Source organism: Spermophilus citellus (genome assembly GCF_964194105.1).
Source record: "Spermophilus citellus genome assembly, chromosome: 4".
NCBI lineage: Eukaryota > Metazoa > Chordata > Mammalia > Rodentia > Sciuridae > Spermophilus > Spermophilus citellus.
In genome coordinates, this window is record NC_138185.1 from 191621259 (window position 1) to 191635464 (window position 14206).

A 14206-nucleotide genomic window follows, 5' to 3' on the forward strand; every position below is an offset into this window, starting at 1 on the left:
CTACTTGCTCTCTAAAGGTGGAACGAATCAAGGAGCTCTGCGACAGCCAAAGACTCTGAGTTAGAAACTATCAATAGGCTGATGTAGAGAAAGGTTGAGAAGGAGTGATAAACTGGGATGGGATATTCAGTCTCAAAGGTAAAAGGGCTGGTGTTTTTAGAAGAAAGGATTTCCCTTCCTTGGCTTCTCTAGTGAAAACTGGTTGGAGTGAAGAAGTTAAGGGGGAAGATGCCTGTGGCCAGTGCCTTAGACGGATGCCACCCCTATATCTCCGGTCACTTTGGTGCGGGGCTGCAGGCCTTTTCCCGTGCCGCAGTAGAAGGCGCTCTTGCGCAATCGCCATACTGGCTGCGGGAGCGCAGCGACGCTCTAGTTTCTTTTCTCTGTGGCATCCCGGCAGCTTCTTTGGCCTCTGCAGCATTGCGGGTTCTCCGGCAGGGGAGAAAACGCCAACTTGGCACGCAGCCTCCGGGACCGAGGCATGGCACGGCTCCCGAAGCTCGCAGTCTTTGATCTGGGTGAGGAACGGGCAGGAATAATTTCGTAGGGCATGCTCCTTTTCCCTCGCCAGCGGCAAGCCGACTCCTTGCGCACCCCAAGGCTGAACCTCCCTCGCTCTTCCTCTCGTAGATTACACGCTGTGGCCTTTCTGGGTCGACACGCACGTAGACCCCCCATTTCACAAGAGCAGGTGAGGCAGGGTATCGAAGGACTAGGCGAGTTGCGACGCCGCCGGAGCTGAGTGTTTTCTCATCCTCTCTAGTGATGGAACTGTCCGGGATAGTCGGGGCCAGAACATTCGGTTGTACCCGGAGGTGCCTAAGGTCCTAGAACGGTTACAGGACCTTGGGGTGCCCGTCGCGGCGGCTTCCCGGTAAGAAGAGGGAGTGACAACAATCCCTGTAAATGCTGAAGGATGCATGCACGGGGGAAACATTTCACATAACCGCTTGAGTACTAAAATTTAGGGGGTGCAAATTTCAGATTATGTGCATATTTTTCCTAGTTGTACATCCTCCTGTGCATTTTGGTTACTAAACGTGGGCTAACCGCCAGCTATGGTCAAACAGAAGTTTGTGGAGTTGAATGAGGGCAGAGGAAGCCTAGCCTTCCTGGAAAAACAGCAAAGTGGTTTTCCCCTGGTTATATTTAACTTTGCTTGCAGTTCTTCAAGACTTGGCCTTTCACTCTCCTATCCCATCTATTATACCTTTCTGCAGGACAGGTGAGATAGAAGGGGCGAACCAACTACTGGAGCTCTTTGATCTTGTTAGATATTTTGCTCATCGGGAAATTTATCCGGGCAGCAAAGTCACACACTTTGAGAGGTAGGTGGAGATAAGGGTAGGAGCCAGCAGGGAGAGTACCAGAGAGGCCAAGATTCCAGCTTGGTTACCCCTGCTCTTTCTTGCACAGGTTGCAGCAGAAGACTGGGGTTTCTTTCGCCCAGATGATATTCTTCGATGATGAGAAGCGAAATATTGTGGATGTTGGTAAACTGGGTATGAGCAATGAGGAGAGCCATTTGGGGAATGAGAAGAAAGTGTTCCTAAGAGGGTATTAGTTATGTGCAGGGTGGGTGGTCTGCATGACAGGTGACACCCACAAAAGGTGAGTAATAATGGAAAGGCCTAAAAAAGCTGATGAAATGTGACTTATTTTCCTTATAGGTGTTCTCTGCATTCATATTCAGAATGGAATGAGTCTTCAAACCCTAGCCCAAGGGTTAGAAACATTCACTAACTCTCAAGCTGGGCACTGAGGTCCAGCCCTGTGGATGAGCCTCATTTGAAGCCTAAAATGGAAAGGAAACGGAGAAGGCATTTTTTTTTCAGGTGCATTTGCAATTTATTAAAGTGTATCTATGTGTGGGTTGTTTTTATTTTTCTAGTGTGTGAACTGGGCTGGTTGTCGTCCTGAGGTGCCCAGAGTGTGAGACAGGTTCTGCCATATAGATTGTGGCAGCCCAAAGGTTGTGACTCCTTCATTCTGGAACCCATCCCCACGCCATTTACTGAGGGGCCTGAAGAATTTTCCCACTACCCCAATGGTGGGTGCTATTATGCTGTACGTTCCCTTCCACGGAACAAAACCAGTTTTAGTAGAAAGTGAAGCGGCCGCTTTAAGAGGAGCGCGTCAACCTGGGGATGGTGGCCCTGGTCACGTGACAGCAGTGGTCTCCTTTGCGCCTGTTGATGATGTCGCCCCGGCGCCTTAAGGAGGGATTGGCCAAGGCGGGCCTATTCGCCAGGAGCGAGGCGGAAGTGCAGGGCACGCCGAGGGGCGGAGGCGGGAGAGGCGAGGACGCAATGAGTGGGCTCGGCAGACTCTTCGGGAGGGGTGAGATTGGGCCGCCTAGAGATGCAGGTCGGAGTGGGGGGTTGGGGCGACCGCGGCGCCCCGCCGGGGAAAAGCCTCAGGAGTCAGGCGGACCGAAGACACCGGCCCGAGTTGAAGCCAGACTCATCTCTGGTGCCAATAGGCCCCGCCTAGTCTGGGCGCCTTGCTCCCTCCCGCTTGTCTTCCAGGATCCCTAAATCTTGAGCTTGTGGTCAGAGAGAGGGGACGTGAGTGGAGAGCATGGCGACTGGGCTGGTTCCCACCGCACAGGCTGGGGGTTACTAATTTCCAGCAGCCTCTATCCAGTCCTTTCCAAAATACTGATGGTTACTTAGCTGGGCAATCGAGACCTAAGGTGAAAGACTACCTTCTGGAAGCTCATGTCAAGGGGAACACAGGCCATTTGTGTAGTATAGCAACTCAATAATAGGCATTCCTAAAAGACTAGGGAAACACAGAAGTAGGTGTCGGCGGTGTTCCGCCAGGCTAGCAGTTTGCCATGTGGAGTACTGAGATACTCCAGAAGTGGTAACAGGCATAAAACATAGGCAGGAGAGATATATATGGGGGAAAAGTTTTGGCTGCCGCAGTGTACGTGATTAGAAGAGGAGAGAAAAGTAAAGGGAAGGCCTTCGGTCTCCCTAGAAAGTTTTGGATTTTGTCCTATAGGTAATGGAGAGTAGGGAAGGATTTTGCCCAGGGAAAGGTATCAGATTTCTATTTGGGAAAATGAATGTTGTATAGAAGATGAAGGGAGAAACTAATTTTTTTTTCCCCTCTAGCCTTTTGTACTTCATTTAGTTTGATATTGTGGAATTAGGATCTTTGGCATCTCCTGGGACAGCAAATGAAAATAGTGGTTATTAAAAGTGACTGAAGGGGCTGGGGCTGAGGCTCAGTGGTAGAGCGCTTGCTTAGCATGTGTGAGGCACTGGATTCAATCCTCAACACTACATAAAAATAAATAAATAAAGGTATTAAAAAAAAAAAGTGACTGGAGTCAGTTGAGTGCAGTGGTGTAGGCCTGTAGTCCTAGCTACTCAAGAGGCCGAAGCAGGAAGATCCTAAGTTCCAGGCTAGCTTTGACAACTTAAACCCTGTCTTGAAATAAAAAATAAAAAGAGCTGGGGATCTAGCTCAGTGGTACAGCACTCTGAGCTCAATCCCCAGTACCACCAAAAGGGGTGGTGGTAGCTGGAAATTACTTCAAAGAGCAAAAAGAGTATTGGCTTTCAAAGTCATTGTGCCACATTTTGGATTCCTACTAAACTTCTTGTGATTTTAGACAAAAAAATAACACCTTTGTGCCTGTTTTCAGATTTTTAAAGTGAAGATAGTATACTCATTGTAGAGAATCATTTAGAAATTAAGAGTCAAGTGCCTGGCACATACTGTGCACTCAACAATTGGTGGGTAATATTTTTCTTTAACACAACATGGGTCTGTGTTGCACTGGACTCTTCAGGGAAGAAGGAAAAGGGGCCAACCCCTGAAGAAGCAATACAGAAACTGAAGGAGACCGAGAAGATACTGATCAAAAAACAGGAGTTTCTGGAACAGAAGATTCAGCAGGAGCTACAAACAGCCAAGAAGCATGGGACCAAGAACAAAAGAGGTAATAAGGGAAAGGAGCCACTGGGGAGGGCCCAGGTGGGAATCAGGTATTTCTGACTCTGATGTTCAGGATGTGGGCTGGGTCAGCTGCCCTGCAGGCTTTGCGGAGAAAGAAAAGATTGGAACAGCAGCTGGCACAAACCGATGGAACATTATCCACCCTGGAGTTTCAGCGTGAAGCTATTGAGAATGCCACCACCAATGCAGAAGTGCTTCGTACTATGGAGGTTGCTGCCCAAGGCATGAAAAAAGCCTACCAGGACATGTAGGTACGGGGCAGAGGAGGAGAGTACCTATACACTGGGAAGGATGGTTTGGGATTATACTTTCAAGGTTTTTTTGGTTTTGGTAACACTGGGGATTGAACTCAGGACCTTCCACATTCGAGGCAAGCACTCTACGACAGAGCTACACCCACAACTTAACACTTTCAACTTTAAAGCCTTTCAGAATATGAACTTGTGTAAACTTGTGATAAGAAGACTTGTCTGCCTCCTTGATTCCTTCAAGAAAGATCCTGTTGCTGGGCCATTCTAGGGAGAAAAGATGATTTCTTTAATTTTTAAAGATCATTAGCACAGCCTGTACTCTCCATTGTGGCTTTTTGCTGTTCCTTGGCCCAGACTTGATTCTACCTTTTTCCTGCCATCAATTTATTAGTATGAGGCCATAAGACAGAAGGGTTTCACTTATGTGATATAAGGAATTCGGGGTAGGGGTCTTGCCTGATTTCTTCACTGTACATCTTGTTCTCAGGGACATTGACAAGGTAGATGAATTGATGGCTGATATCACAGAACAACAGGAACTGGCCCAGGAGATCTCAGATGCCATTTCTCGGCCTGTGGGCTTTGGAGATGACGTGGATGAGGTAACTGGGGGTGAGGGGTCAGGGACTATTAGAGAAGCTATGAGACTGGCCAGAATGAATGCCCAAGAGAAGCTCTTGGGGCAGATTTGGAAGGGAATTTCAAAAGTAATCTGTTTGAAAGTTGAAATTTCTTTTCTTGGTCTTTAACTTTTTTGTCATCCCATATCCAGGATGAATTATTGGAAGAGCTAGAGGAACTAGAGCAGGAGAAATTGGCCCAGGAGTTGTTAAATGTGGGCAATGAGGAGGAAGAACCCCCTGTCAAATTGCCTAGTGTACCTTCTACACATCTGCCTGCAGGGCCAGGTAACCAGGACTATTTGTTGTCTGGAAGACTTGATGATGTGGGGAGATATGGGGTAAGATTGTTCCCCATCCATCCTGCCACATATGCAGGTAGTTGACTGTGTAATAGCATCTGACTAAAAGGGAATGTGGATGAAATCCAGAATCCAACCTGTGCTCCACTCAGTGGAGTACTGCAAGCTGTGTACCCTGCTTTAGGGATGCAAATGCTGGGAACAAAAGGAAGCTTTTTCTTTTTTTTTTTTTAAAGAGAGAGTGAAAGAGGAGAGAGAGAGAGAGAGAGAAAATTTTTTAATATTTATTATTTTTTAGTTCTCGGCGGACACAACATCTTTGTTGGTATGTGGTGCTAAGGATCGAACCCGGGCCGCACGCATGCCAGGCGAGCGCGCCACCGCTTGAGCCACATCCCCAGCCCGGAAGCTTTTTCTAATTTGCATTAAGGTGCTGTGGGAATGAGTAGCAGCCGCAAGCAGGACTACACACCTTTAGGTTCTTTGCTGGGGAGACACACCTTCAGTAGGCTCCAGGGTTCACAGTAGGGCATAGCTAGAAGTTACTGAGGCTTTAACATTTCTCCTTTCTTTTTCTGGGTGCCCTTGTCCTCAAAGCTCCCAAAGAGGATGAAGATGAAGAACTAAAACAGTTGACTGAGTGGGTATCCTGAGTCTGGGTTTGTCCTCCTCCTGCTGCCTTCATTGGTCCCTTTTCCTTAAGTGCCAAATGCCAAGCTAAAGAAGCACAGCTTTTTGGGGAGGTCTTGCTGATGTGGTAGTATGCCTGTATGAGAAAGGGACCTGTTGCCCTTCCATCCCTGGCTGAACGCTGAAGGATCTTGCTGCAGGGGCCCCTGGGCTCCATTCTCTTTGATAGCAGTTACAGTGCCCTTGTTACCAATAAAATTGGGTAGATGGATCATCAGTGTCTATACTCTCACGTACACTTGAAACTCTTCTCTGGTTCTTAAAACTGTTTTAAGCACTGAACATGTGAACAGTGAGTCACGAGAAGGGGTTGGAACATAGAACAAATGGGTGTTTCTAATATCTCAACACGTATTCTAGGGAAACAACTTTACCTTTGAAGTTGGTTTATCCTAAAGGTGCCTAGTGTTGAGGCAAACTTCCATGGAGCCGTCTCTAGTGTTAACTGCTTTTCTCAGTCATGACTTCCCCATTTTCCTTTGCAAAGCATATTTCAAGGACAGGGAGGGAGAATACAGGGATAGATAGAGCAAGTAGCTTTTCTTTATCTAGAACTCACTAGTTCTTAGCTTTCATAACGAGAAGACTTGGTGTGACTTGAAGACTCTTGTCACTTCTATGTCTGAGAGCAACAGTACAAGGAGTCCTGACTCCTTGGTATTATTTCAATAGTAGTTAAGGTGGCACTGAAGGAAAGAGGAGCCAAAGTACTAAATATGGCCTAATACTCATTTGTGAAAGAACATACAATGCTATCATTTTGGACTATAGATAGGCAGAACTATAAAGTAGAGCTTTTGTCCCAACCACTTCTTGAACATTAAGTGCATACTTAATTGGGTATTAATCTGAGTATCTGACACCCCCCCCACACACACACACCCCCATGAACTGCATTGAATTATTGTTGACCTACACAAGTGTCAAGATTATTGGTTACAGGATCTGGCCAGAAAACCCACCCTGATGAAACTGTCAGAATTAGATTTATTTTTGGTATAAAAGCCCCAGACCCTCCTACTTCGCTCCTCTCAGCACCTTGCCTTAGTTATTTTCAGGTCATGACTTCCAAAGACTGGCGACGACGATTACTGTTGTCAGGGGACTGGCACATAGCCTCAAGTAACCTGATCTCATATGTGGGTTGCTCAGGCTGGAATTTGACCACCCAGGGATCCTTGAGGATGTCCAGGATGGTGGCACGCTTGGTAGCTGGGCGTAGCATCCGGACGACCAGGTTCTATGGCAGAGGAGAGAGAGGTCTTGGCTGAGCTTCCCCCCCCCCCCATTGTGCCACACAGGCAATGAGCAGTTGGACCTAAGAAAGAAGCAAGATAGCCCATCACACCACTCTGGTGAAAGGGGGTATGGTCCTGCTTTTATGCTACAGAGCCAGACATTTTCTGCAAGAGAAGGGAAGAATTGGGGTAGGATGGGGGAATCTCTTGCATAATCCCCTTCTGGCCTAAAGGAATAAAAGCTGGAACCACTTTACCAAGCATCTGTTTGGAGCCCAGTGGTAGACCCTTTAAGCCCTCCCCACTATATATTTAAGAGTGTGAGATAACCCAGTTGGAATAGCCTTCCCCAGGATTGGAAGGCCTAGGTTCACTCTTCCCTGTGGGTCATCCCTAAGGCCTCAGCCCTCCTGGGGGAGCCAGCACCTTGCACTCCTGGGAGATGGTGCAGTTAGATGGGAAAGTGACCTCCTTCTGCGTCTCTTTCAGCAGCTTCTTGAGATTGGTGTCATCAAAGGGCAGATGGGCGACTACTAGAGTGTAGAGGATGACGCCCATGCTCCAGGTGTCAGACAGGAAAGGATTGTAGGGCAAGCCTAGCAAGATCTCCGGGCAGGCATAAGCAAAGCTGCCACAGTAGGTCTGGCTGAAGTGGGAAAATAAGTTCACTTGGCGGTAAGAAGAGCTACTACGCACAGGCTGGTTAGAAGGCACCATCTTGGAGAAGCCGAAGTCCGATATCTTCACATTCTCCCGCTTGTCCAGCAACAGGTTCTCCAACTTTAAATCCCTACTAGCAGCAGAAAGGCTGGGGGTCAGGCCGGGGAGAGGGCTTAGTATCAGACCGGGAGCTGAAGGGCCAGGGGTCAGAGGCTAGAGATGAGGAGAGGCAAAGTGGGAGGTACAGACCATTATGGGAGCACAAAGTAGTAAGGAAAGCCATGGAGCTGTGAGCAGAGCCTAAAGGAAGAGAGAGAGGATGGTACCTCAGGACCACTGGGAGTGTGAATACAGTGGGTACTTTACAAATGTCCTTGACCAGTGATTAACAGAATGGATGAATGGGCCTAGATGTTGAGGAGAGAGGTTAAGGGAAGGAAAAAAAAAAAGCAGCAAATGGGTGATATGCATAAAACCCCCTTGGGATCCCAAAGGCCGCAGTCTGGGTGGCTATGCCCTCACCGGTGCACGATGCCCTTGCTGTGCAGGTAGGCGATACCCAGCGTCAGCTGGGAGAACCACTTGCCAGCAAGGGGCTCAGAGCAGGCCCCAAAGCGCTGGATCCATTCAAGGACATCACCACCTTGAGCCAGCTCCAAAACGATGTACACTCGGGATGTTGTCTCAATGGCCTGATAGAAGTTGATGAGGTACTTGTGCCGCAAGACTTTCATTACCTGACCCCAGAAGAGGGAACCATCAAACCTGGGAAAGGAGAACCCTGCCTATACTCCCAACCCTCTCCTACCTTCCTGCTGCAACTTACTTAGAACTCCACAACAGAATCAACCCCTCAACTCCAGAGCACTGGTGGACTGTGAGTAAACCCTATTTTGCATTTTTACTTACTGGGAGGCTGGAGGCAAGTGGGCAGATGGGAAAGAGTTTGAATATATATTAAGGAATTTTCCCAGTTGCTTAGATGTTCAGATCTCATTTGGGGGTTTTGGGCTCTACCTGCTCCTAGTCATACCCCTTTTAAGAAATCTCAAGTCATTTAGTTATGAGTTTCCAGCCCTTTCTGACCTGTATCTCACGGGGCAGGAACTTGTTAAGATAGTCTTCAGAGGCCTTCTTCTTTGAGATGATCTTGACAGCCACCATGACCTTCTGCTTTGTGTAGTAAGCCTCATACACAGTCCCATAGGAGCCATTGCCAATGACCTTGCCCACCTCATAACCATACTCTTCCATGACAGAGCGATAGGCTGCGGTGGGTGGTGCTGACTCCATGGTGTCTCCCTTCATGATTTTGGGTTTGCTTAAAGTAAGGAGTTTTGCTACTTAAGATGCCTCTGTCTATTCAGAGGCCAACACCTTGAGCCATTGATGGCTAAGGGACCAAAATCAAGTTGAGACTTTGAATGCTTGCGCATATAGTCACACAAGTCTGGGATGCTGGGCTCAGTCCTCCACTAAGAACTTGGAGTGGGAAAGAACAGAGAAGCAATTCTTTTTGTCTCCACTGGCTGTTGTTACTTCTTCCTTCTCTTAGTTACGGAACTTCCTAAGATCCCAAGTTCTGTACACATCACAATCCACTTTCTATCCATGATTACTGGCCACAAAGCTTGAGAATGTGTGGTTTGGAACATATTCATTCATAAGGGCATGTTCTGCAATCTGGTGAGACTCTCCTACGGAGACTCCCCATTACTTCAGATTTACTGAGCACTTTCTATGTGCCATGTGCTGAACACTAAATTAATCAATAAGGTCAATAGCAACCCTATGTATCTAGACTTTATAATTCAGCAAGACATACATGAGCATATTATGAAGAACTACTAGGTGTGAAAGCTCATTCCAGGATTTTTTTTTTTTTTAAATCGGGAATTGTACACAGGGGGCTTAACCACTAAGCCATATCCTCAGCGCCCCCCCCCCCCCGAGGTGTTTCTAAATTTTATTTTACAGATAGGGTCTCACTGATTTTCCAAGGCTGGCTTTGAACACCTAATCCTCCTGCCTCAGCCTCCTGAATTGCTGGGATTACAGGCCTGCACCACCATGTCTCGCTCATTCTAGAAACTTAACACTGAAAGGTATTCTTACTTTTCAGGACCCTGAATTTTCTAGTTTTTTTTATGCTTCTGGTCATTCCTTCCACAGGAGCCTCATCTATCTTTTTTTTTCCCCCTCACAGTGCTGAGGGTTGCACCCAAGGCTTTGTACATGTTAGGCACACAATGTACCACTGAGCTATAGCTCCTCCATCTATTCCTTAATCGTATCCCAAGCCCAATTATCTCAGATCTCCACATCCTTTCTTAAGGATCTCATCCCCTCCCAAGGCTTCAATTACCACGTTTATGCTGACTGCTTCTTTTTTTTTTTTTTAATTAACTTTATTTTTCTTATATATAATCCTATGGATTTTTTTTTTTAAAGAGAGAGAGAGAGAGAATTTTTAATATTTATTTTTCAGTTTTTGGCGGACACAACATCTTTGTTGTATGTGGTGCTGAGGATCGAACCCGGGCCGCACGCACGCCAGATGAGTGTGCTACCGCTTGAGCCACATCCCCAGTCCCATGCTGACTGCTTCTAATCTCATCTGCACCTCAGATATCTCTGTGGTTTTGGATACAGTGCCCACTTGCCTACTACACATCACAGATATCAGACACCTCAAACTCATTATGCACAAAACTGAACTTCTTATTTTCATCTCTGACTTTTCCTTTCTATAAGTTCTACACTAGTTGTATTTAGACACACAAATGTCATCCCAGATTCCCCTGCTGCTTTGGTCCCTACATCCAATCTATCACCAAGTCCTGTCACTCAAACCTCCTAAATATATTAACAATGTACTCATGGTTCTCCAAGTCCACCATTCCTCCCTTACTTCAAGCCTCAATCATTTAACTGATTATCCTAGCAAGTCTCTGCTCCCCTAAGTCTGTCTATTCACTGAAGTCCATGGGATAAATCTGATTTTCTTCCCATTTAGAACAATTCCATGTCTTCTTATTCACCTCGGGATTGTTTCTTTTCTTTCTTTCTTTTTTTTCCATTTGGCTTTAAGATAAACCTGCCCACTTCTCCAACTTTTATTTTTGGTACTGCATACTAAGGATTAAACCTAGGGATGCTTTACTACTGAGTTACATCCTCAGTCCTTTTTATTTTTGAGACAGGGTCTCACTATGTTGCTGAGACTGGCCTCAAACTTTCCTTCCTTAGTCTCCCAAGTCACTTGATTAAAGGCATGCACACCTCACTTAGTGCTCCAACTTTCATCTTTTAACGCACACATAACAGTGTGCCAGCCAAACAGAACTGCTTTTACATCTTTGTTCTGTTTACCTGGAAAACTCCTATTCTTCTTTCACTAAGTTTGGGATTTTTTTTTTTTTTTTTTTTTTGGTCTTGCTTAGTGGTAGTGGGTGGAGGTTGAAGTCCAGAGCCTTGTGTATGCTTTGCAGGACAATTCCCACTGCCCTTTCCTAATGAGATATGTTCACTAAGTTGCCCAGGTTGGTCTCAAACTGCTGTCTCAGCCTCCTGACCAGCTGTGACTATGGTGTGGAGCTGTTTTTAGGAAGCCTTTATTGACAGCTCAAGGTTAAGTTAGTTCTGGGTACGCTCACAGCTCTGATACTTTCACTGTCACAGCACCCAAATAGTATGCAAAACTGATTTTCTTGTTTGTATCTCCTATGAGGCTAAGCAGGGAGTCCAGTGATGCAAAGAAAGTTGAAGTCAGAGGTTTGAAAAGAATGAATTGTAGAGAATGGAAAGGACCTGGTTTAGAAATGAGCAGTGACTGGTTAGCAATGAAAGTCCAAGTGAGGCTGGAAAAGAAAACTTAGAGACATACAATGTTGAGATTCTTTTAGCATCTTAGCTATAGGTGCTTGAATACTGGTGGATAATTCAATCTAAGATTACAGTTTTGTTTGGCAACTAAAATGAAATAATGGTAGAGGCACCAAGAGCACAGGCAAGAATGTGGTCACAATAATGGAATGTGGAATCTACACTATATAGGTAAGGAAGACAAGCTAGAAACAGACCAAAAGGGCAGAAGGATAGGTTGCAGGTCTCAGTGGAATGGAAGAACAAGTTTGGTGGAAATGACAGTAAGGAGGACAGGAGGCTGTAGTCCCAGGTTCTTTGGATTTAAGATGGGAGGGGTGGGCAGGAAAGAGCAAGGATTTAGTCTCATGTCTTCCATCCCCCAAAACAAAACAAAAAGAACAGATTATGCCACAGGCTACTGGTAAAATTCCCCTACTGACAGTCTGACCCTGCTGGCAGTATAGTTCCAAAGTTCTGCTGGAAGTCAGCTCTACATCCTCAATCTATCAAGGCACACCAATGGTAAGAAAGCCTGTCTTTTGCTCCCACAAAACTGGCCCCTGGATAGATAGGTACCTTGGTAATAGCTCTAGTCCCTCACGTGTTTAGGAGTAAAACAGTTCACTCAAGGAGCATGTATTAGGCTGCCTAGTATATATGAAAACATTGCTAGATCCTGAAGATACAAAAACAGATATATCAGTCTCCTTTGAGGAGTTAGCAATTAACAAGGGATTTTATATAAATAAAATGACGGTACAGAGAGATGAATTGCTATGAACAAACCTGGAAGGAGAGGGGAAAGAAGGCTTTATAGAGATGGTGTTGTTTGTACTGGCCCCCATATCCCCCACCTCCCAAAAAAAGTTTTCCAGGCAGGTAAATAGGAAATGGTAGATTGGGCAGTCTATGCAGGAAGAACAATATGAGGCCTGCAGGCTTGAGAGAACACCATGTTCAGGATTTGAACTCAACTGCAGGACAGAATTCCAGAAAGGGACTATACCTTAAGAAATTCTATCTATCTATCTCAGAACTAGAATACAGGTCTGAGAGGATTCATATGTTAAGCTATTTATACTTTATCTCATATACTCAGGGTCAAATCTTGTGGTGCATCAAGATTGGAGCTTGTTCAAAAAAATACAAAAGCTGACATACAGCAAGCCCTCCCCTGAGATACAGATTTTTAAAGATCCTTCCAGTAGCAGTGTGAAAAATGATCCAAGGGAGGGTGACCACACTAACAAGATGGCTGTTACAGTAACTGAGGTGAGAGAGGATGGAGCTCTTTCCAAAGAAATGGTGGAAAGCAAGTATTGGAAGATATTTGGGCAATAAGTAGAGGGAATTTAATGACACTGATATTTGGGAGAATTGAGATCAAGGTCTTATTTCTGGTTTGAGATACCAGGTAATTGTGATGATTTCAACTGGACCAATGGTGAATGCCGATAATCCTAGTAGTCAGGAGGCTGAGTTCAAAGCCAGCCTCAGCAACTTATCGAGGCCTTAAGCAACTCAGGGAGACCCTGTAGCAAAATAAAGTATTTAAAAAAAATTATTTCCAAGTTACTGTAAGTTGCTTTGGGGGGGTGGGTGCAGGTACTGGTGCTTTATCAACTGAGCTACATTACCTAGACTTTTTTATTTTTATTTATTTCTTTTTTTTTTTTAAAGAGAGAGGAGAGAGAGAGAATGAATTTTTAATATTTATTTTTTAGTTCTCGGCGGACACAACATCTTTGTTTGTATGTGGTGCTGAGGATCGAACCCGGGCTGCACGCATGCCAGGCGAGCGCGCTACCTCTTGAGCCACATCCCCAGCCCTTATTTTTATTTCTTAATTTAGGACAGGGTCCTGCAAAATTTCTGAGGCTGGCCTCAAATTTGGGCCCAGCTTATAAATTACTTTTGTAGTTACAAAAATCATTCATTATTGAGTCTGTTCCGTGCTGCACATCTGTAGTCCCAGTTCCTCAGGCCGGTGAGGCCGGAGGATCGCCTTGAGCCCCAAGTTCCAGGCCAGAATGGGAAACATAGCAAGACCCCTTTGGGGGGTGGGGAAAGAATGACAAGAAAAATCATAGTCTAATAAACTCAAACCCCTACTTCCTGGAACTTCACCTGTTTATAGGGAGAAAGGCTGAGTCAGAGAGAGCAATGACAGAGGTGGGTAAATAAAGGAATTCTGAGGCCTGAAACCTCTTAGGATTTTTCACAGTACTTCTTTCCCTGGGGAGAGAGAACTTTAAGTCAACTTCCATACAAGTTATTCCCAGGTAGCCAAGCATAAGTCGTTGCCTAGAGGTCGGACTTCCGGAAATAACTCCCCTGACTGCAGAGCCCATTTAAAAATAGCTGAGACAAGCAGGTCCTAATTACATGCCTGTAATTCCGGTTGGGGGCTGGGGCAGGAGGATCACAAGATCTAGACCTGTCTGGGCAACCTAGCGAGATCCTGTCTCAAAATAAGATAAAATAAAAAGGACTGGGGCTGTAGTTCAGTTGTAGAGCATGGGGAATGGGGGTTACATCCCAGTACTAAGAACAAAAGCTGAGGCAGACAATGACGAAGTTTTTCAAGATAATAAGCATACAAAATT

General features: G+C 45.7%; 3 protein-coding genes across 4 annotated transcripts; 2 read left to right on the forward strand and 1 right to left on the reverse strand.

The window, feature by feature from the left end:
* The first annotated feature begins 302 nt into the window (after positions 1-302).
* On the forward strand, positions 303-1869 carry LOC308647721 (magnesium-dependent phosphatase 1). Of its 2 annotated transcripts, none has more exons than XM_081292131.1 (6): positions 303-518; positions 631-691; positions 764-874; positions 1221-1328; positions 1417-1575; positions 1671-1869. In XM_081292131.1, the coding sequence occupies exons 1-5, from the start codon at positions 482-484 to the stop codon at positions 1562-1564; spliced, it is 465 nt and encodes a 154-aa protein (XP_081148257.1). In that variant the 5' UTR covers positions 303-481; the 3' UTR covers positions 1565-1575; positions 1671-1869. The 2 variants fall into 2 exon arrangements, with proteins under 2 accessions (XP_081148257.1, XP_081148256.1); XM_081292130.1 differs by having other exon boundaries at positions 329-518; positions 1417-1502.
* A 150-nt stretch (positions 1870-2019) lies between these two features.
* On the forward strand, positions 2020-6046 carry CHMP4A (charged multivesicular body protein 4A). The gene is made up of 6 exons (XM_081292127.1): positions 2020-2340; positions 3806-3955; positions 4042-4219; positions 4711-4825; positions 4996-5131; positions 5743-6046. Exons 1-6 carry the CDS (start codon positions 2196-2198, stop codon positions 5796-5798), a joined length of 780 nt encoding a protein of 259 aa, XP_081148253.1. The 5' UTR covers positions 2020-2195; the 3' UTR covers positions 5799-6046.
* Positions 6047-6806: 760 nt separating this feature from the next.
* On the reverse strand, positions 6807-13151 carry TSSK4 (testis specific serine kinase 4). The gene is made up of 4 exons (XM_081289047.1): positions 8820-13151; positions 8256-8470; positions 7500-7905; positions 6807-7075 (listed from the first exon to the last, which is right to left on the reverse strand). The coding sequence occupies exons 1-4, from the start codon at positions 9039-9041 to the stop codon at positions 6890-6892; spliced, it is 1029 nt and encodes a 342-aa protein (XP_081145173.1). The 5' UTR covers positions 9042-13151; the 3' UTR covers positions 6807-6889.
* Between the last annotated feature and the right edge of the window lie 1055 nt (positions 13152-14206).